Source organism: Colletotrichum fioriniae (assembly GCF_027942845.1).
Source record: "Colletotrichum fioriniae strain IMI 355084 chromosome Unknown scaffold_19, whole genome shotgun sequence".
Taxonomy (NCBI): Eukaryota; Fungi; Ascomycota; class Sordariomycetes; order Glomerellales; family Glomerellaceae; genus Colletotrichum; species Colletotrichum fioriniae.
In genome coordinates, this window is record NW_027076855.1 from 33,859 (window position 1) to 58,802 (window position 24,944).

Genomic DNA, 24,944 nt, shown 5'->3' on the forward strand with positions numbered 1-24,944 from the left:
CCTCGGCCACCCCCCCTTCCAAGCCTCGAGGAAACCCTTTTCTCCCAAGACGGGTACGGGTATCATCCATAACAACAATCCCGCGACCGAATGGAGGTGGTGGCTTCTCCGTGCTTGCGCGGTGCTAGCGTCAGCAGACGTGTGTGAGTCCATGCATCAGCGCCTCCTCCCCAATCGTCCTCTCTGTGCCTGTGAGAGTCGATGAGGTGGCACAGCACCCGCTGGCAGGCTGCTAGGTAACCTGCTTTCGCTTGCGCATGTAGGGCTGGCATGGCTCCCCCACTAAATGAACTAAAGGTCACGCAGCTTCACGTAGCAAGTTAATGGTCGGTCAGCTAGCTGAACCTCGATACCCGACTGGTCGAAGGAAGGGTGTGTGTCTTGTGGCGCCCATCGTGCCGCACTGACGGAACCGCCCAGCATGATCCCTCTACAATCAGCATACAACCTCTGCGGGGCGAGGACAGCCAAGAAAACCTGATTGGGGGTGATTAACGAACCTAACGGTCATGAAGAAGTGAAAATCAGGGGCAAATGAGCAAGCATAGCCTTGTGCCAAGCATCTTTGCATCGTCACCACCTAACCTAAGGAGGCTGAGGGTGGGTGAACGTCCTCACAAAGTCTTCACTCGCAGACACGGCGAGTTAGCGATTTCATGCGCATCAATGATGAACTCAATGGTTCGCTCGTATGCGTATGTAGCCAGCCCCCAAACCCAATACAGAGACTCACTCTGCCTAAGATTGCCTGCAGCAATAGGGAGAAGACTCAGAAGAGGGGGCTGCACCCTACGAGAAGTGCCGCATGGTCTGGGCTACTCATTCTAGACTGGTATCACATTAGATCAAGCTAAAGCATCAGTAACCAACGGCGCAGAGACCAAGCAAGGCGCCAGCCATCAAGCCAAGCTGAATGACTAAGTCGATTGGTGGCGCTGTTCTGGGCCGGCCAGCTGGGCAGCAGGTGTCCAAGCTAACCCACCTCGCACGCTCATCCATCGCGACGCGATTTGCCATAGGTAAACAGGCGTCCACAGAAGAGGACCCAGGAAGGAGGAAGGGATGGCGGCGCAGCCGTTTGATTGGCGATGAGTATTGGTTCATCGGGCGGTAAGCTGAACTTTTTTCATCGCCCTTGACCCTGCGATTCGCTCGCAGCTGCGATGCTCAAGATGCAAATAAGTTGAGACGGTGACGGTGGCAACGAGGTCCCTGCTATGGTAAGTCAAGAGAGTTTGCAGGTTCCCGACAAGATACTTTTTTGCCCTCTCTCGACACCTACTGAATTTCGGGCCCGGTCGATAGTTCCTGGTAGCCGAGGACGCTTGTGTCGATGACTTGTCGACTGGTAGGCTCACTACGCGCTGGCGCTATTCGAGAAGGAAACCATCGACCGGCCACTTTGCTCGTTTGCCTTTCAACGTTCGTCATGGCCAACCCCTCCCCGCAACCTTGCTTTGCCGTGCCATGGTCGACACCGGGAGATCGGCGGTTTGCCCAGCAGCACAGGCTCGGTACCGACTGGCTGGGGCGCCAGAAAGCGCCTCACTCTCACCCAGCACAATGAACTGGCCCCTCCCACCCTTTCCCATGGCTTCTAATCGCTCTTCCTCTTTCTCGCCTCACACTGCAGTGAAGCAAGGGGCAGTCGACGGGAGGAATGGCAGACGAATTGTGTGAGAGATGGAGCTGACTGGACAACTGTTCTGGACCGTTATGGGCCGCTACTGGTGCGGCCACTGAAACAGAGACGACCCAGGAACGTTGGGTGAGACAGCAGCGCGCCACATCGTCTCATCATGAACGCCTCTAGGTCCAAAATAAAGCAGTGGGTATCCGACGCTGAGAAAAAAAATATATCCCAGAATCCCCGCGGAAACGATGCCTGGAGGTGTCATGCTTGTCAGCTGAAAGCGCCGCCGGCGCGCGGGGTGTGGGTGAGATTCCGGGAGGGAATGGCACAGAGGAAAAAGCGCGAGAAAGGCCAGATAGGTCACCCCAACAAGAATGCCATAGAGACGCTGGCACGGGCCCCTGCCTCATGGCCACACTCGTCTCGCGCTCATTCACTGGTCCATCTGTGCTCGTACATAAGCCTTCGTCTCAACTTGTTTAAGTTCTATTAAGGCTCGGAGTCAGATAGTGAGGGGAAAGTGAAGAAGGAAAGATTGCCCCTCAATCCTTCAGCTAGCAACCGTCAACAATAACAACTTGGCCGAGTTTGAGAGTGACACAGGTGAGGAGGAATGATAAAGGTGCAGGTAGCCGAGAAGGAGGAGAACAATTCTTCAAGCTCTCAGGCACGCATCCGTCGGTCGAGCCCAATCACTCGTTAGGTTGTTTGAAATGGGATGAGTTCGGTGCGCAAAGGATCCCGAGCACTGGACCAGTCGCGGAAGAGTATTCATATTCATGCACGTCTTCGGTCCGCTGAATCCAGACGAGATATCTGGGGATGGTCGGACGATGTTGTTGATTGTTATCACGGAAATGAACGAGTGCGTGAAATTCCGTACATCAGATCGCAGGGTGATGCTTGATTGCTGGTGCAAGAGCCGTTTGCTGCTGGAGGAGACTTATTGGACTCTGCTTATTGCTCGTTGCATGCTCTTCCACCGACCCTGAGCCCTGTTGTGATGCATGCAACCGCGATCTGAGCGGGGCCTAATGCAGCGAAAAGGGATGAAGGACTGCGGGAGGATGTTGAGTCTGAAGGGACAATCCTACGAGATGTCAACAGCAAAGGTACGTTGAGATGGAGTGAAGTCTCTCGGGGCCAATTGAATAGCCTCGTCGAGCTCGTGTTGCTTGTTCTTGTGGATGTCAGACAGTCGTCGATCGCATATGGGGTTGAGTGACCCGTAGGGGTTCTCCTACTCCATGTCAGCTTTAGGGATCACTGGTGATATTGGGAGGCCAGTCAATCTTCGAGATAAGATTCGCCGCTGGACTTCGGATACTGACATTGTGTGCTTCGTGTTTTGCTTCTTCTTCTTGCCGTTCAAGCAGGGCGGTTAGTGTGAATGCCAGAAAGTTGACTACTGTTTGAGAAGGTTGCTGATCGGCATGATTGATCAGCGCTCTACGCGCGTTAGAATGTTCGGCAATCGCGCCATTGCGAAGCCGTCGCGGGGGGTGAGACGTGGCGATATGGATTGACAGTGGTGTAAGAGGAGATTGTCGTGGGTGTATGGCTTGTATGGTGCTAAGAACCAACCCTAAAACCTCGACAGCAATTGGCGTTGTGATCGGCGTGTCGCATGTCGAGACCGGCGCTCCTCCGCCAAGCGGACTTGCTGAGCAACGGGACAACTTGATCATGGGCACCGCCGGGTCTGGCCCCGCTGGAGAACGGCCGGGTGTGGATCACCCTCCGTCCGTGGCTTCCTCTGTCGGGGACCCTTCCGCTCTACCCCGGAGACCCTTGGGAAGACGAGCTGGGTTGCCCCCGCGGAAGATGCCGAATGACTTCATCCGAATGCATGACAAGCAGTCTGAACTATGCGTATGCAGTCCCCGCGGTGGATCGAAATGGTGAAAAAAGTCCTTGCTTTATACCCGACGGGCCCGAATCCGAACTCTCTTACTCTCCTCTTCGACCCTTCTCCCTCTGTCTCTAGAAGAGGAGGGTGAATGGAGTGATTTACATCACCACTGTGGCTGAGGGCCGTTGTTCGCCTTCAGTGTCGAATAAGGCCACTTTAGGGTCCAAAACTGTTTCGGACGATTATTTTTGGCCCAACGCGTGACGTGCATCTCGTGATGCGAAAACCCAATTGTCGAATCGTAGGCGTCAGGCAATTTCTTGAGGTGACTGATGCGTGAATGACTGCTCCCCCTCTACTATCCTCGTCGTAGGCAGAAACGTTTCGAAGCAGTCATGGCCGTTGACGACGGCAGCCGCTGTCTGCCACGCGTTGCTCGGATGGTTGGTACAGCAGCTTCGCTGACGTGACTCTCGTGCTATACCGACGTAGTCAGCGAATACGATAATCGGCAAGTCCCGTTCAAGACTATCATTGTCCTTCACCGAGACTATTGTTGTCCATCGCCAACACACTGCATTGGCGTTGAGTCAAAATGGCCAAACAGAAAGTCTTCAATGATGATCTCACACCTGCAGGTACCTTAGTGCCGCACCGCCGCTCAAGCATGCCCTGTAGCGAAGACGACGACGAAGGCTCTCCTCGAACCTATTGCGTACATTCCCCGCCGAATCGCGTGCACTTGCAGCACTTGCAGTACTTCCAAGCCTTGCATTGCTCACGGGACATGCAGGTTTTTCGATGGTGAGTTTGACCATGGGCAAAGGTCATGGCGGGAGTTTGACAGGCCCACCTTGGCGTCCATCATCTTGTTCGGACAGCAGCAGCATCCTTCGGTCCCGGAGTGCGTGGCCCGGGCGGGCTTGCCAACGGCAAGATCTTCATCGCAACGACTGTCTATGCTTTTGATACTGTCGATCACGCGGCACCGGGACGCCGACATGCTCCACCCGCAGCCTCTCCCGCTGCGGCAGAGAATTGAGGTGAAAACAGCCAGGTCCTCAAGACGCCACGCGGAGGTTGTCAGCAGAGCGAAGGGTCCTCGACGGCCAAAACTTGAGCAGAAGGCTGAGCCGTTATCATTTCGAGCGATCGGTCGCCACCGGCTATCAAACAGCACTGCCTCAGTATGGTTAGACACTGAAGACAACAACAAGAGGAGTGCCTCGATATCACTGGAAATGGCGGTCGCTCAGATGTGGTTGAGCAAGGCTGAGCAAAATTGCGAATCGGAGACGAAGAAGCAAAGACGAAGAAACAGCCGACAATCGAAAAAACCACCGAGGGACGAAAACATTAGAGCAGTTTTGCGCTATCACCTCTGCCTCTGCTCGCTCGAGGAAGGTGCGATACATCCAAGTCGTGATTAATAGAAATAATCATAGTAGTAGACAGTCCTAAACGTCGTGCGTCTGTTTTTTTGTCGAGTTGTTGTTGCTGTTGGGAATCGTCACTTGCCGAAATGAATGAAGCTTGGAAGCCTGGGCGATTAGAAACTGATAGGAGTGATAAGAGCGATAAGGGCGATACGATTACTTACCTACCTTAAGGTACCTACCTACCTTAAAGCAACATACCATACCGTAAGGCATGCGAGGAAATGGCAGGTGGGCGGTTGGCTGATGATCTGTGCGCTCGAATCTTGAGGGATCTGATCTTGTCACCTAGCCCGGGTCCAGCTGGCGTTTTTCTTGGTTGACAGTGTTGGAGAGGTGGGTCGATGCAACGCCAGGGTGACATGCACGTGATGGGAGGCTTGGTCCAGATCATGGTCCACGGCCGTCGGCGACAGCCCCAGGATGCACACAGATGATCTTTATGCTTTGTGTTTTTGTATGTATGTAGTCTGGCGGCTCCAGAGTCTTTCCCACCCATGATCCAATGAGGTGCCGTCGGAAACAGCGCCGTCGAGCACTCTCCCGGATTGCCAGCGCAGACCCTGCGGGGTCCTTTTCGGCGTACTGTTACGGATACAGTTAGTGGTACTGAACAGAGCCCGCCGCCCAGTACCTTACCTTACCTGCCGTGCTCAGGAGCAGAGTCTAGCATTCCTGCCGGCGACTGGCTGCATGCATGGCTGTCTCTTTCTCTCCATTTATTGTGGTGCGTCTCCTTTTTTGTACATAACAGTCTCCGCGAGCATACCATGCCACATGTATCGCATACAACAATAATGCTGAACATGCATGAAAGGAAGCCCAGCAGCACCTTGTTCCCTTTTGCGGCTCGTAACAGCAGATTAGCAGAGAGGAGTGAGTTTCTAACGCCGAGGAGAATTCCAATTCGAGTGCATAGAGCTCGCTCAAAGACGTATCAATTCCAGAGAGATTTCAAATCAGACTCCGCCCCTAGGCCGGATGTGGCCAGGGTGTATCGACTTAGCCTGTGAGGTACGACAAAACGAAGGGCCTAGGCCTAGGTCTATAGGGCCATCGCAAGGCAAGGGGGAGTAAGGTACGGGTGCAAGGAGAGTTGGAAAACGTAGATGCTGCATCCTACCACTACCGGTACTATGGGGTAAAGATAAGACCGATTGTGAAATGATGAGAGGAAGGTGAATAGTGAGAACAAAGAGAAGAATAGAGAAAAAAAGGATCGAGGAGAGGAGAGGAGACGATGGCTTTGCGAATGGGCAAGTGTGGAGCGCCTTCCGCAGTGACGTACCTTACCTGATGATTTGACGCCATTAAATCGGGCCAAAGTGGCAATTCGGTGAGGTGCGCATCGAAATTCTCAATTCTCGATATCGACGAGCTTAGGTAAGGAAATCAGCAGCAGCATGGCACGGATGGCCACCTACCTACCTTACTCCCGGTACCCATCAGATTGGCAAACACTGTGCTGCAACACTGTTGATGCAGGGCAATTAGGGTGGACGCTGGATTGCACTATGCCAATCTCGGCCCGACTTTTTGCGAGCTCCAGTGTGGCCATCTGAAATTTCCATTAGGACCAGATGCCAAAGGCCAAGGTTTCGCACAAGAGTCCCCAGGGGAGTTCCGCACTGTATTCTCGTAACCAATGGCAGGGCCAGAAGAGTACCTTACCCCGATGCGGAGCAGACTCAGGTCCACCGTGGGTCTGGACCTGGCGGCCAGCGGCCTTGTCAACCGCTCACGACCTCTGGCACTCGCTCTCTGCGCTCTCTGCACTCTCTGCTCGCCTGGCGCCCCGTGTTGTGCGCAGGAGCACTCTGCGTGCCTGCTCTCTCTACTCTATCTGCACTCAGCTCCATCCCGTCATCCAGTCTTCCATGGTTAGGTTGTCCACTTACCTCACCCATCCCGCGTTAATCGCCACCAGAACTTGGCCCAGCCCAGCAATTCCGGTCCTTGCCTTGTGCTTGCTTTGGTTCCATACTTGACTTCCTGCCAACCTCTTCCCACATCTTGAACCAGGACATCAATCTGCGAGTCTTTCTGTGCCTTGCCTTGGGTATTCGCTTGGCTTCTCTTCGCCTCCCTTCCTCAAGCGAACCTCCCGCATCATTTCGAGCCAGCAGCCCTCTTCGGCATCCGATCTGAGCCCCCCCGCCCTAAGGTTGGGAGCCCAGCCCAACCGAGTGTGCGCGACCTGAGCGATACATCATATTTCGACGTCCAGCGCATCGTCATTTCAATCGCAATCTACACGTTTGCCATCTCTCATTTGCCATATTTCTTTCCACCACTCCTCCCACCTCCCCCTGCCATGGTCTAGACAAACTGCGGCGACATTTGCGACGTTCCTCTCAACAAGCAAACATATGCCGAGACTGCTGCCTGCCTGTGAGTGTATCCCTATCTTCATTTTCATTCACCCAAGCTTGGTTTTCCTGCTTGTTCCCATTCCTTCACCTTTCCCACTGTTCCCTTGCTCTGTCTGGCCTTGACAATCTTCTCTGCCCCCTCAATCAGCGTCACCTTCTATACATGTGCCCTACACCTCTGTACTATTGCCCCTCTCTTCTAGCCGCCTGTCTCAAGCAACTCACGAAGGCTTTGGAGCCAGTCCATCGTGGGAAGATGGAGGGGCACTGTGTGTATTTTCAACCTCATCCCCCCCCTTTTTTTATTTTTTTGCCTTCTTGGATAGCCACCGAGACGTGCATTTCAATCGCAGAATTTCCCGGCATGGTTTATTTCTCATAATCCTTGGTCGCGCAAGTCTTAGCTCAAGTTGACACAAATATCGTAGGTCAATAATATCTCGCCCGCGGATGTCAAGGCTTGCCCTGAACCCTATTGCGCAACCAAGCAGAACCGACAAAGGAGCGGCCGTTCTCCTGGGCTATGATTTCACGCTGCCCGGCCATGGTCAACACTCCGCCAGCCAAGGCCGTCTCTGAGGGTCGCCGCGAGAGAGAGACATTCAGGTCCGCGCCCCCCAATCTGTTTCTTTAAGGACCTCGACGGCTTCCAGTCAATGCAAGCTACGCTTATTAGCACTGAAATTCCTGACCGCCTCCGCAGATATGACAGCTCCTTGATCGCACATACAGTCTATAACGACCCCAACAATCTCAAGCCATCCTCAGAACTTCGATCATGTCCTGATGCAACACTTACTTCTTTCGCCGAACTCGGCGCTCTACGTCTGAATGCGACCCGGGCCATGATATCCCTCTTCGACAGCAAGTATCAGTACGTCATTGCTGAAGCTACGCATTCAATGGCCCTGACTCCCAACACCAAACCTCCCGAATCCCAGCGCGGGGATATCGATCAGCTGCTACTGTGCGGTACTGCTATCCCACGATCATCCGGTATCTGCGAGCTCATCCTCCCAGTCTCTGATCACCTCGACGAACGACACCCTTCGGGTCCCCATCAGCTGCCAGTGACGGTCATTCCAGACCTTTCTGCAGATCCCAGGACCTCCCAGCGAGCTTTTTGTCTCAACACGCCGCAATGCCGCTTCTATGCTGGAGTTCCAATCCGTTCCCAACGCGGTATACACATTGGTGTCTTCAGTATCTACGGAGATACCCTGCGCGAAGGCTTTGATGATGTGGAAATTCAACTTATGCAGGACATTTCGAAGGTGATCTTGAACTATTTGGACGCCAAACGGAACAGGGACGATCACCGACGCGCCGACAGAATGGTTCGTGGCGTCGGCAGCTTCATCGAGGGCAAGAGCACCATGTCGGGATGGAGGGAGAGGAATAACGTTGACTCGTTCGATGACCACCCGTCATTGGAGGGAGCTCTGAATCAAAACCAGCAAAGGATCGAACGCAACAAAGAGATGGTGGCATTCCAGGCCTTTCAGGCGCAGCAAACTCAGTCGTCTGCTGTCGCGACGGCGAATGCGCCACAATCGAAAGCTCAAGGACCGGAGGATCAGCCGGTTCCGCCAACGACGGAATCTCGACCTTTTCCTCAACCAGATCAAGACCCGAAGGCACCGCCATCTGTGTCTGGGACCTCCTTGGAAAGTATTCGTTCTGGGTCAGGACCTGCCTCTCACGGGGACGATGACTCGCACATGTCCCATATTCGGCATATTTTCTCAAAGGCTGCCAACATTGTTCGGGAAGCCATAGAGGTCGAGAGCGTGCTTTTTGTGGACGCCAGTATCGGCTCGTTTGGAGGGCTTTCTGGCTCCAGAGCGACCAACATGAGGTCTTCCAGGGGCTGCGGCTCATCCTCATCCTCTAGTGACGATCAAACAAGCCCGGGTCTAGGTGCTGGAAGATTGGGCAGCGACAACGACCAGAATGACAACGTTTGTGCAGTCCTCGGCTTCTCGAGCTCATCAACCTCAAGCGTCGACGGAGACATACCATCTCTGAGTCACACCTCCGTCTCCGAAAAGTTCCTCGCGAAACTGTTGCGAAGACATCCGAAAGGCAAAATTTTCAGCTTTGACGAGAACGGCTCTATTCAGTCCAGCGACCATTCTAGCGACGATCACGCTACACAGCAAGAAATGCCACTCCAGGAGATAGCAGGCATCATAAAGGCCCCAGCCGAGGACGAACGGCAACGAAACAAACGGAAGCAAGCCTACTCGAGACGAAATGAAGGGAAAACACTCAGTGGTCTATTTTCGGGAACACGAAGCATGGCCATCATACCTTTGTGGGACGTACAAAAGCAACGCTGGTTCGCAGGCGGATTCGTCTGCACCAAGACTCCGACTCGAGTCCTTACCATCGAAGGCGAGCTTAGCTATCTACGCGCCTTTGCCTCAGTTGTCATGTCAGAGGTCGACCATGTCAGCTCGATGCTTGTTGACAAGGCGAAGACGGACTTGTTGAGCTCACTTTCCCACGAGCTACGGTCGCCTCTCCATGGTATAATTCTTGGCGCGGAGCTGCTGCACGATACCGCTATGGACGCTTTCCAGGGAGAGACGCTGGTCTCGATAGAAAATTGTGGCCGCACGTTATTGGATACCATTGACCACCTCCTGGACTGGAGCAAGATCAACAATTTCACCGGGCCTTCGAAACACCGAAGAAACTCGGCCGCATTCGGCGAGCGAGGCATGAGAGCTCGGGGTCAGAAAGTTACCATCGAGGCTGGCATGATGAGCATTACCTCAAATGTCGAAGTCGACGTTTTGTCCGAAGAGGTTGTTGAGAGCGTCTGTGCTGGCTTCAGTTACCAACGCGTCTCTGTGGCCCAACTTGCGGGAAACAGACCGACAGAGCACGCCGATACCACGGCGTTGCGCAGACTTGACAAAATGCAAGCAATGGAGGAAATGGCGACGCGAACCAACAAATTCGGGGACTTGCAACTCGTCCTCGGCGAAGTATCCGTCACCTTCGGCATTTCACCTGCGATGTCTTGGGGTTTCCACACACAGCCTGGAGCTTTGAGGCGAGTCATCATGAACCTCCTAGGGAACTCGCTCAAGTACACAGACAAGGGATTTATCAATGTCAATGTGACCCAGCTGGCCCCGTTGACCAATGCGTCATCCACAAAGGCCATCATCCAAATCGATGTAGTAGATTCCGGACGTGGCATTAGTGAGGAATACTTACAGCATCATCTATTTGCACCTTTCGCTCAGGAGAACTCCTTTTCTGCCGGAACCGGTCTTGGTCTAAGCTTGGTCAAGCAGATAGTCAGCAAACTCGGCGGGTCTATTCAGGTATGGAGTAAGGTCGGACGAGGAACCAAAGTGAGGGTTAAACTTGCCCTGCTGTGCGCCAATCCAGGAACACCAACGGTAGCCAACGCGGAAGATGGCAACTTCAATGCCTTCCGGGCATCTGTCAGCGAACTTGCAGGTCTAAGAGTCAAACTGGTCGGGTTCCCTGAAGACTACGGAGTCAAAATGCCCGACGAGTTGATAGGCACCACCCCCAACGAAGGAGCATTGGTCACAAACCTCTGCAAGGAATGGCTTCAGATGCAAATCATTGATCAGTCCATCCCGCCCTTGCAACAACTCCTTCCCGACTTGGTTCTGTCCACAGAAAAGCAATTAGAGCAGCTTTTGATGGAGCGCCGCTTGGGCATCATTAACACACCGGTCGTGGTGATATGCCGCAACGCGCTTATTGCGCGTCAACTAGCTACTTCGGCACGATTCACCGGCAATCGCATCGTATTTGAGTTCATCTCACAGCCGTAAGTTTATACTTTCCGAATCAGTGATATGCTTCAACTAACAATCTATCTCAAAGGATCGGTCCAAGAAAGCTTGCCAAGGTGCTTTTGCTGAGCTTCCAAAGATGGACGAAGCTGCAAGAGCGGGCAATACCGACTCCTACAATGCTGTCTTTGGCCAGCCCAGAAGCATCAATCGCGGGTGGTGACACGCCGTTTGCGCGTGCACAAGACAGACTTACAGACGTGGGAAGCACCGAAGCCCTTCCAGACCTTCCGGCCGAAGATCATATTGCCGAGAAATTGGAGGAGTTGCCAAACATCGAAGTCGAAACAAAGCAGAGCGTGGACGATCAACCTGTGGAGGAGAGAGATACGGAGCCAAGGCCTCAGGATATCGTCCTACCGGACACGCCAGAGGAACATCCCAAGACCCCAACGCTTGAGGGCCAAGACACCCCCCCATTGTCGCACAGACCAAAGAAGACCAGAGGAGATCGTCCTAAGTTTCTTTTGGTGGACGATAACCCGCTCAACCTCAAGATGTTGGCGACGTACATGAAGAGGCTCGGACACGACTATCGGAACGCAAAAGACGGGCAAGAAGCGTTGGACGAGTTCCGTGGAGCACCGGGCGAGTATCACTGCATTCTGATGGACATCTCGATGCCTGTGATGGACGGATTTGAGGCAACACGACGAATACGTGCTCTTGAGACGAAAAGCAGCCTGACACGCAGTCTAATTATCGCACTTACGGGATTGGCATCAGCTAATGCACAGCAAGAAGCTTTCGCGAGTGGTATCGATCTATTTCTGACGAAACCTGTGCGGCTGAAGGAGCTAAGCAAGATACTGGAGAACAAGGGTATAGCATGATGAGCAGTGGACGACGGAGGAAAATGAGGGGCCTCGCGGGTCAAACTCGCTTGGCAGGAGTTGGGATGGAGCTGCAACGGCGGTAGGAAAAGACATTTGTGGAAATATTGAGCAACTGTATTACATGAGATACCCCAATGGCTGGAATGCATCACTGCAACGACCCGGCTGGAGTTAATAGACTTTGCTGGGCGGATCGCTGGCTACACGACTTGTTGCGGATCAGCAGCAAAGCAATAGACAATTATGATGATAGATGGCCCCCAGGCCTTTGAGGTCACAAGATACACCTTGTCTTAGTCCAATATTAGTTTTCGCTGACAGCTTTGACCGCTTTGACAGCTGTCTTTGATCTTTCTTGCTTGGTCCTTAGTGTTCGATGTTGTTTGTCTACGACCACAATGGCAATGTTTCCGATACTGTAGGTTGGTCTCGAGATGGGATGAATAAGCCAGAGCTGTTCACGGTACCAACGACTACCTTCGCCAAGCCACATGGTCAAGCCACATGGTCAAAACTCCGACAACCCCGTAGACAGAAGCCCCCCCTCCAGACTCAGATACACCCCAGAACTTGGCAAAAATATAAAAGAACAAAAAAGACGGCAAACTAACTAAGTGGTTACTACTAGCAGCACCCTCACCCCGACCACGACCGCCTCCCAGCGACCGAGCTCCCCACGGACATCTACGTCCTCAAGGAGTGGTACTTTACTCGCTGCCGCACCCTCAAAGAGCGCCAAAGCCCTGTTGGGCGTCTACAACATTCTCATCCTCGACCTAGACGTCGCCCCCGACGAACTCTACAAGTGGAAAGCCAACAAGTGCCTCGGCTACCGCATCGCGCCCCTCATGTTCGAGAAAGCCTACGTCGAGGACAAGATTTCGCGGGAGCGAAGGAAGTGGGTGAAGCAGCATAAACATGTCTGGTGCGGCAGTATTCAGAATTACGATGTGCCGGTCTTTGAGTTCACCGAGGATGATGGGGCGTTTTTGAAGGGGAGGTGACCGCAGGTTTGGGAGAGGTATAGTGTCGCGCAGATTGAGTGGGCGATGGAGGTTGAGCTGGAGCAGGCGAGGCGGTTTTTTCCCGAGAAGCATGAGAGGAGTGTGAGGGAGGAGAATTGGCGGTGGTTGTTTGGGGCGGAGAGGTGGGTTAAGAAGATTGCGTTTTTGGCGTTTGATGCTTCTGGGGTTGGGTGTGAGGCTGGGTGGAAAGAGTGAGATGGTGTTGGCTTTCTTGGGTAATGTACTTGTGAGGTTGTTTGTGGTATGGCTTGTCCAGTGTAGGAGATTGGGAATCGCATTTGATGAGGAGAATGTGAACTTGTGCAGTGCTTGGAAAGAGGGAGATAGGACGGTGTAGGTATGTTAGATTGACTTCGTCATAACGCGTTGAACGCTTGTTCTGCTATAGTGCTGAATGTTCAGGGTAGGAGGGGTACTCTAAGTGCGTTCAACGGTTCGATGAACAGAGTCTAAACGTCGTGGGCAACACTTAGTTGCATGTGTTAGATCTTATATAGGGGTGCTGAGTCCTATGGGCACTCTTTCATGTGAATCACTATCTATCTTCACCTACGATCATCTCCATAGTATTCCAGGACCGTATTCGCATTGAAGGGTAGTTAACAAGAATAAGCAGTATTCATGAAGTCGCGGGTTCAGGGCCCACCCCGGGCTGATCTTCACTTACCTGCTCGTGTATAAAAGTCGCCCGGTCGACTGAGGCTGAAGGTGAAGCTTCCGGATATCCAAGCCGATCGGATCATTTGAGGTGAGTATCTCATTCTCTTCCGCACTTACAAAGAGATATTTTTTTAGCCTGCCCAAATCATTCCCTTCTGTCAATCAACTTCCCTTGCATCCTCCTTCTGGCAGCTTCCCTTGCCAATTTGCAGCATCATCACCACTTGTCCTCACCATTCCTATATCAACAAAGACTGACCAAGATGAGCCCCAAGGAGACCAACGCCGCCACAGTCCTCGAGACAACCCCTGAGACCACCCCCGAGGACTCTGCCCCCAAGCGACCCACCCGAAAGAAACTCCCAGACTCGAAGCCCTCGAAGCCCTCTCCCGAGGAGCCTTCGCCCGAGAAGGAGAAGCCGGCCGCCCGCAAGGCCGCTCCCAAGAAGACCCCCACCTCTCGCAAGCCCAAGCCGGCCCGTAAGAAGCCCATCATGGGTCCAGGCCGCCCCAAGGGAAGCAAGAACAAGACCGCCAGGAAGAACAAGCCCCCCGCCAAGCGCAACAAGAACGCCAAGCGCACCACGGCTCACGACCTCCTCGCCTCCATCCAGGATGACGAGATCCCCACCAACGCGCAGGTCAAGGCCGACTACGGCTTCTCGCGCTGCTACATTACCCTCGACCAGAGCAAGCTCTACAACGTCTACCGCACCGTCCTTGAGGACTCTGAGGTCAAGCCCGAGGAGCTCCACGAGTGGCTTCACCACCAGGATGGCTTGAAGAATGTCGCGGCGGAGGTCAAGGCCAAGTTTGAGGCGCTGCTTGGTCCTGAGGATTATCAGGGTGATTACAAGTGGTTTCTTGAGAACCAGTACATCTGGGACCCCGAGGACCTTGTCAGCGAGGCCAAGGCTGCGCGTGCTGCGAAGGAGTTGAAGGAGTATTATGATGCTCGCAAGCGACCTGGTGACGACTTTGATTGGTACTCCTAAATGCTCGATGAGAGTGGCAAGATGATTCCTCCGATACGATGATGTCAAATGCTCGACATTAGCATGATGAGGTATACACAGATGTGAGTACAATACCGTTCCCAGGATCCACAAAGTAGCCGACCTCGAGACTCGTCAGTGCCTATTGCTACCTCATCGGACGAACCCTACAACGTCACCTCCTTGTCCCCGACGATACCTTCGACTGCTTGCTTCGATATGGCGTATTGAGCTAAGAAACGGGAGTGTAATGGCTGGGTTTGGATGCGGCAGGTCTGGCCATACAATTGTGCTTGGAGAAAGAGAACCGATCGCCTTGATAATACAGCACCCATAGACACTGAGATGCTGTTAATAGAGATGAACCTGGCATGAGATTCATTCCCTCCCTTTTGCGGCATTTGACGTGATCTCGGTGCTCCTAAAACAAAATACTTAAATGTTCGACGGAAGACGCCTGAAAACTTTTTGTTCCTTCCTCCCCTGTCTTTTTCCCAGATGTCAGTCTTGGGGAAGGCAGTTGAGATGAGCTCCTTCCTGAGGTTGACGGTGTCAGCTTCACTTACATAAGCCCCCACCAACCACGTCCCTCACCTCTCCCCAACAACCTCGTCGCTAGGTCATCGAGGTACCAGCACTCTTCGAGCAAGAATTGTCGATTGAGCAAATTATTTTGGTCAGCGCCATCATATGAATGCAATCACTTGGCAACACGTACAAGGTTCGGCGTCGGCCTGAATCGCCCACAGCATCGGCACCCACCACGTCCAACGCCCTATGCTCGACGCCCCTCCTTGCCCCTCCATCGAACACTCTCGAGGGCGACCGACCTCAACACCAAACAAAGATTCGCTATACCATCGTTACAAGTGCGCAATTCTCGTACCGTGGCCAGGATGAATCCGCTCATCCCCGCTTGCTCTACGCAAACGACCGTTTCAGCCCCGCGATAATGGGCAACAATCGCAACGTAGCTGTAAGTCAAGGCACATTGGTCATTTAAACGAGGTATCAATCCGTTAAGCATGTCAATAGAATCGAATAAAAACATCTGAACTGGCTCTGCCATCTTCATCTCTTCATCCACTCCGTCCGCGACGATCGATACCACATCTTCGCAATCTTCTGCCGCCATTCCCAGCTCAAGTACAACTCCCTCCATTTATCAGGCTCAACGCGCCGCTCACACGTCAAAGACTGCTGCTCCTCCTCCGGACCCGATAACCACTTCTTCAGAAAGCCCTTGGACTCCGTCGCGGCCCGCACACGCGCCAACGACCTAGCAATCTCGAGCTCTCACTCCATCGCAGTCTCAATCTCGAGGGTGAGCAAGCCAGCCCACTCGGGAGGAGCGTCAAACTGCCCCGGGTACTCCCTATCCTCGTCCGAGAACTTGAAGACGGGTACGTCCTCCCGGAGCGCGGCGCCAGGCTCGAGACCGAAGATCCAGACGTGCGCCATCAACCACCTCATTCAGGCCTCGGAGATCTTTCCCAAGTTGTTCTCAAAGTGCATCACGATGTTGCGGCCGAGATTGCCCTGCGCCAGACAGCCCTCGATCTCACGCGGAGTGAAGTCGAGGTCAATGAGTAGGGTTTGGTAGATGCGGAGCAGGTTGAAGGCCTGGTCGTAGGTCTGGCAGCGGGTAAAGAACCAGGTCTGCATGGTGCGCAAGTCTTGAGGAGCCTGCGGAAGTTCAGTCAGTGTCATCGCTCTTTGGAGAAAGCTAGGCGTGGGCTTGACTTGCTGCTCGCTCGAGAAAGTCTGGTTCTACTTGCTCTCCATGATGTATGTCTTCTTGCGAAACTGTTTTTCAGTAGTACTTGGTTTGAATAGATATGTTGATAGGTCTGATTTAGTGCCGGGTTTAATGTTGCGGAGTTGTGTGTGCTTATACTGTATGGCGATGCTTCCCTTGACTGAGGAGGAGATGGAGTACTTATCTAGAAGCATGAGGCCGAAGCTTTTCCGGTGTGACAAGGTGTCTTCAAGCCTTGTTCCTTGCAAGATCTCAACCAATTTATTGTCAATTAGAATAGCTACTTCGTTCTTCGTTAGTACAAACGCCGCTGGCTTTGATGGTCCGAGTCACACAGTCATTGTCTAGCAAAGGGTCAATGGAGGAATAAGGACTGTGGTGAGTGAATGGTATCGCTGAGTTGCTGTCAAGATGCTACTCTCAAAGACTAGCTAAACTGCCTGCAAGCTTCTTTGCCAAGGCCAAGTCAGATATCCCACCTCTCAATTGCCCGCGAATGGTTGTATGCCCATGTGTCCATCTCAATTGGCGATACATCAACTGGATCTTTCTGCCATGTCGGCTTACTTGCGGGGGAAGGCATGAACCTTCTGTGCAGCGCGAGTACGTCAGCAACAAACCCGCAAGAGTCAGTAGGGAATGAAAAGACTGACCACACCAGGCATACTCTGCATCGCGCGGGCGATCTCGCTAAGAGGCACGCCATTGAAGCCATCGGGGCAGAAGATGGCATGGCCAGCCGCGGGAGGTCCATTCGGGTCCACGTTGGGCACCGAGCTGAAGCACGTGCCGCGGACAGTGCGGACATACTCGCCCTTGGCCTCGAGCGCCTCCTTCTTGTGGCGGAGACGGGCCTGGCCCTCCATGAATACCGGGATGCGGGCCATGTATCCATCGTCATCAGCAGGACCGGCGAGCGCGCCCATGATCTCTTCGGCGTGGGCGGCGAGCTCCGCGTCGACGTCCTTGAGGTTCCAGATGTACTGGTTGTAGTCGAACCAGGCAACAAGTCCGGCTGAGAATTTGTTCTGCTTGAGTCTGGAGAAGGTGGTACCGATGTGGTTGCCAAGCTCGAGGTCACCCTCAGCGGCCCAGGCCTGGAGCTGGGCAGGGGGGATGGCCGGTTCCATTCCTTCCATGAGGAGGGCATAGACGGAGAGCAGCTTCTCCTGGCCCTTGATGGTGATACAGCGGTCGAAGAAGAAGTCCTTGAGGGTTTGTGGGTCGGTCGGGAGTCTTCTCTCGGAGATGTCCTTGAACAGGATCTCGGCGGTGGACTGGTGGGGGTTGACTTCGGCCATGGTGTTGTTGGTGTTTGGGGTTGTTTGCTGTCAATTAGATAGTTAGTAATGAGACAGCAACTCAATGTTGAGCAAAGAGAAGAGCGAACCTTTTCCGGTGCGAAGCTTTTATGATGACGGCAGATGCGATGAGAATTGAAAGTAAGGGAAGAGAGGGTGGAAAGAGGCAAAAGAGGTAGCCGATTTGAGAGAGGGAGTATTGGAGGTAATGATTCTCTGGAGTTCACCCACGTGAAGCTTGTTGAGAGATCAAGAAGTTCTTTGAGGTTAAACGGACAGCATGAGTCCCATGACCCTTCCTGTCGCCTCAACCCTTTTTCTAGCAAACGGATAGATTGGAGGTCTGGCAGTCTGTGCAGCGACCCGTTTGTTGCCAACACCCAGCACTATGGCCCCATAGGCATCAAGCCAGAGAGTCGGTCGAGGAAAGCCTGCAGATGCAATCAGAAACGAGATGCGTGGATGATCGAGCCTCTTTGGACAAACCTTTGTTGGTGCCTTCTCTTTAGAGAGCTGCCTAATGTTGACTTTGAAAAGCATGCACGAAACCTGCGCATGGGGAGCTGCAGTTCTGTGGGAAAACTCTTGCTTTCTAACATCTGTTGCTAGTCCTAATTGCTTGAGGTTTGTCGCTCAAAGTGAACATGCCGGTATCTCTTGTCCCCATAGGCCTGGGTGCTTCTAATAGATCTCTTATGCCGGTATTTCGTTCTTGAGACTGGCATTCTTTGTGTTATCCTGACGCAGAGTCATCACTCCAGGGATCATTACTTGGAGAGTCGTCATTATTTGAGGAGCCGCTGCTTGTATGGTCGGCAACCAAAGTGTCGCTCGAGGCATCATCTATCCCTTGATCCTCTTCTTCCACTGGGCGGATAGCTTCCCGTACGCGAGCTGCCATGTAGTCGACGGTGGGCCCGGTCCACCAACTTTCTCGATCTCTGTCCCAGCCATTCAGGATCTGACAAGAGACGCGTGACATTGTGGCGCACTCCCAGAAGAGATCGGTATGGACTGTCATGGTATATCCCATTCTGCTATCCTCGGGTATGATGACCCAGATATTATGGCGAAACCACCAGATGTATACATCCTTCGTCAAAAGATGAACTTTGGCAAAATGCTTCTTGATCATCTCTGCGAGTAGTGACTTGCCCCTGGCAATCATCCATCCCTAGATAACGACGCTATTAAGGCCGAAGAAACAGCCAAGGCACTTGTATGTCGCCCACAGGAGGTGTTCCTCTTGTTTATTGCCATATTGGCATAGATCGAAGCCGAAGTCTTCTCTTGTTTGCGGATCCGTTGGAGGCTCGCAGTCACCGGCTCTGAGGGATTCGGCGAGGTAGTGGTAGGTATCCAGTCGTTTATTCTGCGCAGGGCAAAGGGCCATGTAGTTGGCAGCATCGACGTTGTGGGCTTTTGCCTTTTGACACCTGGTGCTACAAAACCAGTTGGATTGACACTCATTGCAGTGGTGTACGAGTGTGGGTTCTTTGCAGTTTATGCAGCGCCATTTGCCAGTGTTGATAGGACTTTGTGTTGATGCCACCGCCGTTCGTGCCATTCGTTCGGCCTCGCGACTACCAAGATGGGATAGGACAAGGAGAGACATGGTTGTCGAATATTGGACCCAACGGAAAGTACGGTATGATATTGATTCGGTGTCGTTCTCCAGTAAAGACTCATCAGAGGAGATTTTCGTGGAGAACGGGTTCGTCGAGGTCGATGACTCGAGATAGGGGTAGATGGAAGACCTACAGAGAAGGGAAGAGACGTGTTAGCGACGAATGCCACGGAAGAAAGGGAAGGAAGGAGGTCGACGGAACTGCTACTGCCATGCTTGTATTCGGCAGGAACCTTCCACAAAGCCGCGAGGACGGGCTGGACATCTCTGGTCTTTCCCAATGTTATGCCTATCGTACCTGCCCCCTGAATTAAGAGCCTCCTCACGTGATCCAAATACATCTTGTCTTTCGTCAATCACCTGGAACTTGTTACGTGCTGCGCTCCATGCCGTCGGCTACAACACGGGCAATGCTGCGAACTGGACTTCAGGTCTTCAGCCATGTAGGGTATCAGTCTCTCAAACTCCCCGAAGGCCGTGGAGGTGGGCGGCTTCTATCGCCCAGATGATTCACACGCAGCATAGGAAGAAGGCCCACGTTGCTTCCAACAGCGCCGCCTTCCTTAGGCGTCACTAAAGGCCACAAGCAGGCCGACGGCAAAAGAGACGCATTCAACACTTTGGATAGTCGTCCGAAGAATTGGCTAGGCACTTATACAGCATCAGAGTTGAAGGCAGAGGCTTCGAATTGGTCACTGCTCCCTACAGTTCAATCACGGAATCCCTCCATTCGCGCGCCACCTGGGGCCCCGGAGGCGCTGCACCCAAACGGACACCACCGCATCGTCCTGGTCTTTGGAAACGAGGTTGACGGTACATGTTGCAAAAGCTTATTCGCCATCGGATTTGACCGCAGATCGAGAAGTGAAAAGCGATCCAAATTCCCATCTTCTTTGATACTCAGTTGGTGGCGATAGGCACACATCGAGTTCTCGGCCAACGGATCGAAAACTCTACGTTTCCCATGTCTCCAACATGGCAACATGCAAGTTACGGATACAGAAATGTCCATTTTGGATCAACAGTACGCCCTTGCAACTGCCACGTGTATGGGCTCGAAAACCGTCTAATCAATCCTGCTGCTTCACCTCAGCTCAGTTCCACAAAACCTTCCGTCCAGACCGTGCGTGCCGTGTTACTGAGTTTGGTGGCTTCTCACCGTTTTACTTTACGAAACTGGGGATTTGACTGCAACGTTGGAGAGGGCGTGGAACCGTAAGCGCAAAGAAAAGTGTAAAACGGAGTGTCGGGGGGTCCCGTGCTTTCCCCTCTTTTTAACGCTCGATTTTCCTTTATAAACGAAGAAGGCCCCATTCCCTCGTTTTCGATGCTCCTCAAAATTCTCGATCTCTACACCATTCTGCCTCCTCCACCCATCGACGTCATCAACTGACTTTCTTTCTATTCCCAAAAACTGGCATCCGCCCCGCCCTTATATTCACGACGATTGGTCCGCTCGACTGCATCGGATTCCAGTCCGTTCCCCAAACCGGCCCTGTCCGTTCCAATTCCATCTCCAGGGTCAATGGCCCGGACCCCGGCAGATCTTGTCACGCCCGTCCCGGCCCTGACTTGGCGACACCGTCCCAGCGAGAACGAGTGTAGCAACGCTAACGAAACACTGGCGCCTATGTCCCTGAACCATCTTAAGGCCAGCGAAATCATTCAGAGAGTGCGTTCTGCCAGTTCGATGCGATTGCCAAAGATGAGATTTTCAACAATCACGTTCATCATGTGCTGACAAAGCCTCTCTGATCTTATACAGGTCCATGGCGATGCAAACAACCTGCTTCGCAATATCCAAGGCTTGCTCCGATACAGCAGAGCACCCGCGCTTGATGGCGGCCGCCTGGTGACCGGAGTCCTACTTGGCAACCCAAAGCTGCTACACGCGCAGAAGATTTCCCAACACATTACCGGAGATATGGCAGAGTTGGTAGCCATCTCACAGAAGTCAGAGGAGACGGCCATGCGAGTGAGACGCCCCAACCACTTGCGCAAGATTCGCCGCAAGCAACATGGAGCGGTTGAGCATGCTGTCGCTGCCATGAATCCTCACTTGAATCATGTAAGTTACCACGTACTTCATCTAATGTTCCTCATCTCTCTCTCTCTCTCTCCGGCAGATAAATATCCGTTTCTTGTTCACATTCCATCACTCATCTTATATTTTTGTATCGGAGCCCTGCAAAAGGGAGGGGGTAAATAATGAACATTCGCTCACACTGAGGAAACAGTTACCTAGCATGTCCGATCCCTCCGTCTGCCACAACTGCCACACCACCTGTACACCGCAGTGGCGTAGCGGACCCGCGGGGCCGCGTACTCTCTGCAATGTCTGCGGCCTGGTTCATGCCATGAGGCAGCGGAAGCAGGGGCTCAGGCACAGCAACCGTGTATCGGCGTCTTCCTCAATGTCGTTCTCTTCTTGAGCTTGCAATGGGGGCTATTTCACTGGTTTTCATCACTTGTTTGCCATGATTGTTACGATTAGGGTACGAATACTCTCTGTTGCGCTCACGATATACCTCATGATACCAATTTTGTTCGATTCGGATTGGCGTTCATCGATGCTTACTAGAGTTATGGGGCTGGACAATTGGAAGTTCTGATTGATGGCTGTCTGGGCTTGGCTGGGGAGTTTGGGATTGGAGTTTGGTTGTCTGTCCTTCCGTACCCTTCCAAGTCATAAGATTGCTCAACGGACGGGGTCCGTCGGCATGAAAACGTTGCTCTCATGGTTGTTCCCAAACAGGCTGCTCATATGGTAGGAATTATGACGCTAGCAGAGGTCTGTTCCAGCGTGTGTAGTTCGGTGAAGCATACAGAGTAGAGTGATACAGATTCTGGCCTCCCTCAATGATATGCTGTTGGTCTTGTTGATGTTGCTATCCGTATCTGTAACGTCAGCAAATTCAAGACGTTCCTTACGTGCCTTCCAAATGGAGGCAGAGCACCTGGGGGCATCTCAGTGACCTCAGTTCAGCGTGCCTGCCCCTGATGGAAACTCTGCTCAACATGCTGTCTGCGACTTTTAATAGTGTTCGAGGCCTCTGAAGCACTCCAGTATTCCCTCAGATGCTCCTAGAACTGCATTGACTCCATCGTCATCTTATGAGGTCCCAGCGGGTACATCACCAAAGGTTGAGAACGAATTGTAATCTGCAAACGGACACGTCTGCCTTCCTCAGTAGACCTGGTATATTTCTTGTCAATGTTCGTTGCAAGAAAATAGAAGTTGAAGATAAATCTCTCTAAGAGATTTTGTTTCCAAGGACTCTATCAATAGAAAGTCCTATATCGTAATATCTTTTCGAGTAATTGGAAACACTGCCAGGGATATCTTCATAAACCAATCTGGGGAGATCGACTCCTATATTGTACCTCTTTTGTCTTGGCTTTCTGTTGAGAGTTTGAGTACCTACGATGCACTGACTTCCGTTTCCGACAAAACGGAAAGGATAGAAAGGTGTGGTCTTTGGCTTTCTTAAACCAAAGCACCCAAGCCTGCAAAGGATCACTTTACTGGGATTGATCCTCTTCAGTACGGAAACCTGTCAACTGGTATAGGGTCCAAGCTGCTGTAACTGTTGTCAGTCGTGAACACTCTGGCCCACCAAAAAGGCCACTTTCCAGGACGAATTGAATTGAAGATTCTGAATTACTTGTAGGGAAGAAATCTGCTTATACTAAATCGTAACGATAGTAATACCTGATACCCATCAATGCTTACTGCATGATGTTACATGTTAGCAAGTAGAGGAAAACATTGCTTGTGGCTCTTTTTTGAGGGTTTGGGCTTCGTCTTGGTCTTCGTGATACTTTTACGCCGTATGATCCAACAAATACGAAGCCGAGGCCACTGTCTTACACAGGAGGGGTTGTGAAAAGGGGGGAGTGGTAAGGGCGAACCAAATCCAAACAAACCACCCTTCTCCCTCGTTCCTTTCCACTTATCCCACTGCTACTGCCTTACCAAGCATAGGCTCTTTCTCCTGCAACACAACAATGCGAATCATCGCAGTCCAAGTTAAGTGGCAAGACGTGACAAAGTCGATGGAGTAGAAGGTGGGCAATGGAGAGTGGACAGAGCAAAGCTTTCATCCCCTCCTCTCCACCATGCTTCCTCCATGCTCAGCGTATCGCCCACCAAATTCCTAGCCCAGAACGTGTCTAGTCCAGTGTGACAAAATTTATATGCTATTACAAGGTGTCACGGGGCACCAAGTTTCGCAAACTTCTTCCTTTGGCTGCCACGTTGCCCATTGTGTCACGAAGTGAGGAGCACCCTAACCTCACCAACCCCAGCCAGGAACTCTTTGCTCGCACTAAGAGTCCGTTTTCGCTACCGACAAGAGGGCCTAGACCCCCAGTGACGCAAGAGCACAGAGGAGGGTCCAGGGACCAGCTCTGGTCTCCAAAAACTGAGGGAAAAAGGACGGATGGAAGAGATTAAACACCTAGTCGGAGAGAATTCCGCCAATCGGACGCCGTGATCTGACCTTGGAGAGACTTGCTATTGGCTTTTCAGAGCCCGTCTCAACCTTGGAAGAAGGGAAAACGGAAGACGGTCTGGGCCTGGACCTAGGCCTGGGCGCGAGCAGGGTTTCAGTCTCGACTCTCCAGGGAGTCAACCCCTTGCAAGTCTCTGCACCCAACTCTGGAGAGCCGACGGATGAGTCCATTTGCAGGGATAAGAGTGTCAACTGCCAGAACTCTTTGTGAGAGTCTACCTGCCGTGTACTTGCAGCAACAGGCGGTATCCGTAGTGCCTTTGCTGGAGACCGTTCGTAGCAATCGAGGATTGTACCGGCTCAAATGTCTATGTCGTGAGTTTGCAACACTTTGCCAGATGGCTCATAGTCAAGAATGATAGGGGTTGGAAGCACTGCGAAGTAGTCTGATGGTTCCAGTACAAATTCCAGGACTGTATGGAAATCCCCTAGCCTTGTATCTTGTAATGTTGCTGGAAAGTTTTGGGGGTGGCGTCGCCGGGTCCTCTGTGCAGCATTGTCAGATTGTACACTGTCGGACGATCCAATGTGGATGCGTGCTAGCCGCAGTACACCACACAGTGAGATACATGAAGTACGTACTCCGTACCTTTAGTGCCTGAAGACCCTAATTGCTTGAGACAGCCCAGTTCTTGGACCCTTGGACCCCTTCTTACCCTCGGTCCATTAGTTTGTTGGAGAGAGGGGAAGAGATGCAGTGCCTGCTCGTACGGAGGGGAATTACGGATACGGATAGCATGCACGGTAATCTGTCAGTTTCTCGTTCAGGCAGGATCCTAAAATGGTACGTCATAACTGTGGCCTGCGTTATTACGGTGGCAGAAACTGCGCTGTCTCAAACTCGCCCCCAGGGAATCACATTTCGATGAGACTGTAGTACCTCAGCGCATCCGATCCCTCAGCCAAATACCCGATCCTGTCACTCTTTTCCATTTAACTTTTGCATCACCCGATCAATCAGGATTCTTCTGGGCCTTGTTCAATTTTCCATCCCGTCCCCATGCAGTTTCCCGATCGATTTCTTGGATTTCCTCGATTTCCAACACATCGATATTCCCATCCAAATCCATCGACTTTTCCATGGTT

General features: G+C 52.5%; 3 protein-coding genes across 3 annotated transcripts; 2 read left to right on the forward strand and 1 right to left on the reverse strand.

The window, feature by feature from the left end:
• Window positions 1-7,949: 7,949 nt before the first annotated feature.
• Window positions 7,950-12,981, forward strand: N0V96_011753 (uncharacterized protein; the record flags this gene model as incomplete). The annotated part of the gene is made up of 3 exons (XM_053192697.2): window positions 7,950-11,116; window positions 11,173-11,963; window positions 12,593-12,981. 3 exons carry the CDS (start codon window positions 7,950-7,952, stop codon window positions 12,979-12,981), a joined length of 4,347 nt encoding a protein of 1,448 aa, XP_053050054.2.
• A 944-nt stretch (window positions 12,982-13,925) lies between these two features.
• N0V96_011754 (uncharacterized protein) lies at window positions 13,926-14,657 on the forward strand (the record flags this gene model as incomplete). Its single annotated transcript, XM_065759381.1, has 1 exon — window positions 13,926-14,657. One exon carries the CDS (start codon window positions 13,926-13,928, stop codon window positions 14,655-14,657), a length of 732 nt encoding a protein of 243 aa, XP_065611945.1.
• A 1,473-nt stretch (window positions 14,658-16,130) lies between these two features.
• N0V96_011755 (uncharacterized protein) lies at window positions 16,131-17,717 on the reverse strand (the record flags this gene model as incomplete). The annotated part of the gene is made up of 2 exons (XM_053192693.2): window positions 16,131-16,343; window positions 17,070-17,717. The coding sequence occupies 2 exons, from the start codon at window positions 17,715-17,717 to the stop codon at window positions 16,131-16,133; spliced, it is 861 nt and encodes a 286-aa protein (XP_053050050.1).
• Window positions 17,718-24,944: the final 7,227 nt, after the last annotated feature.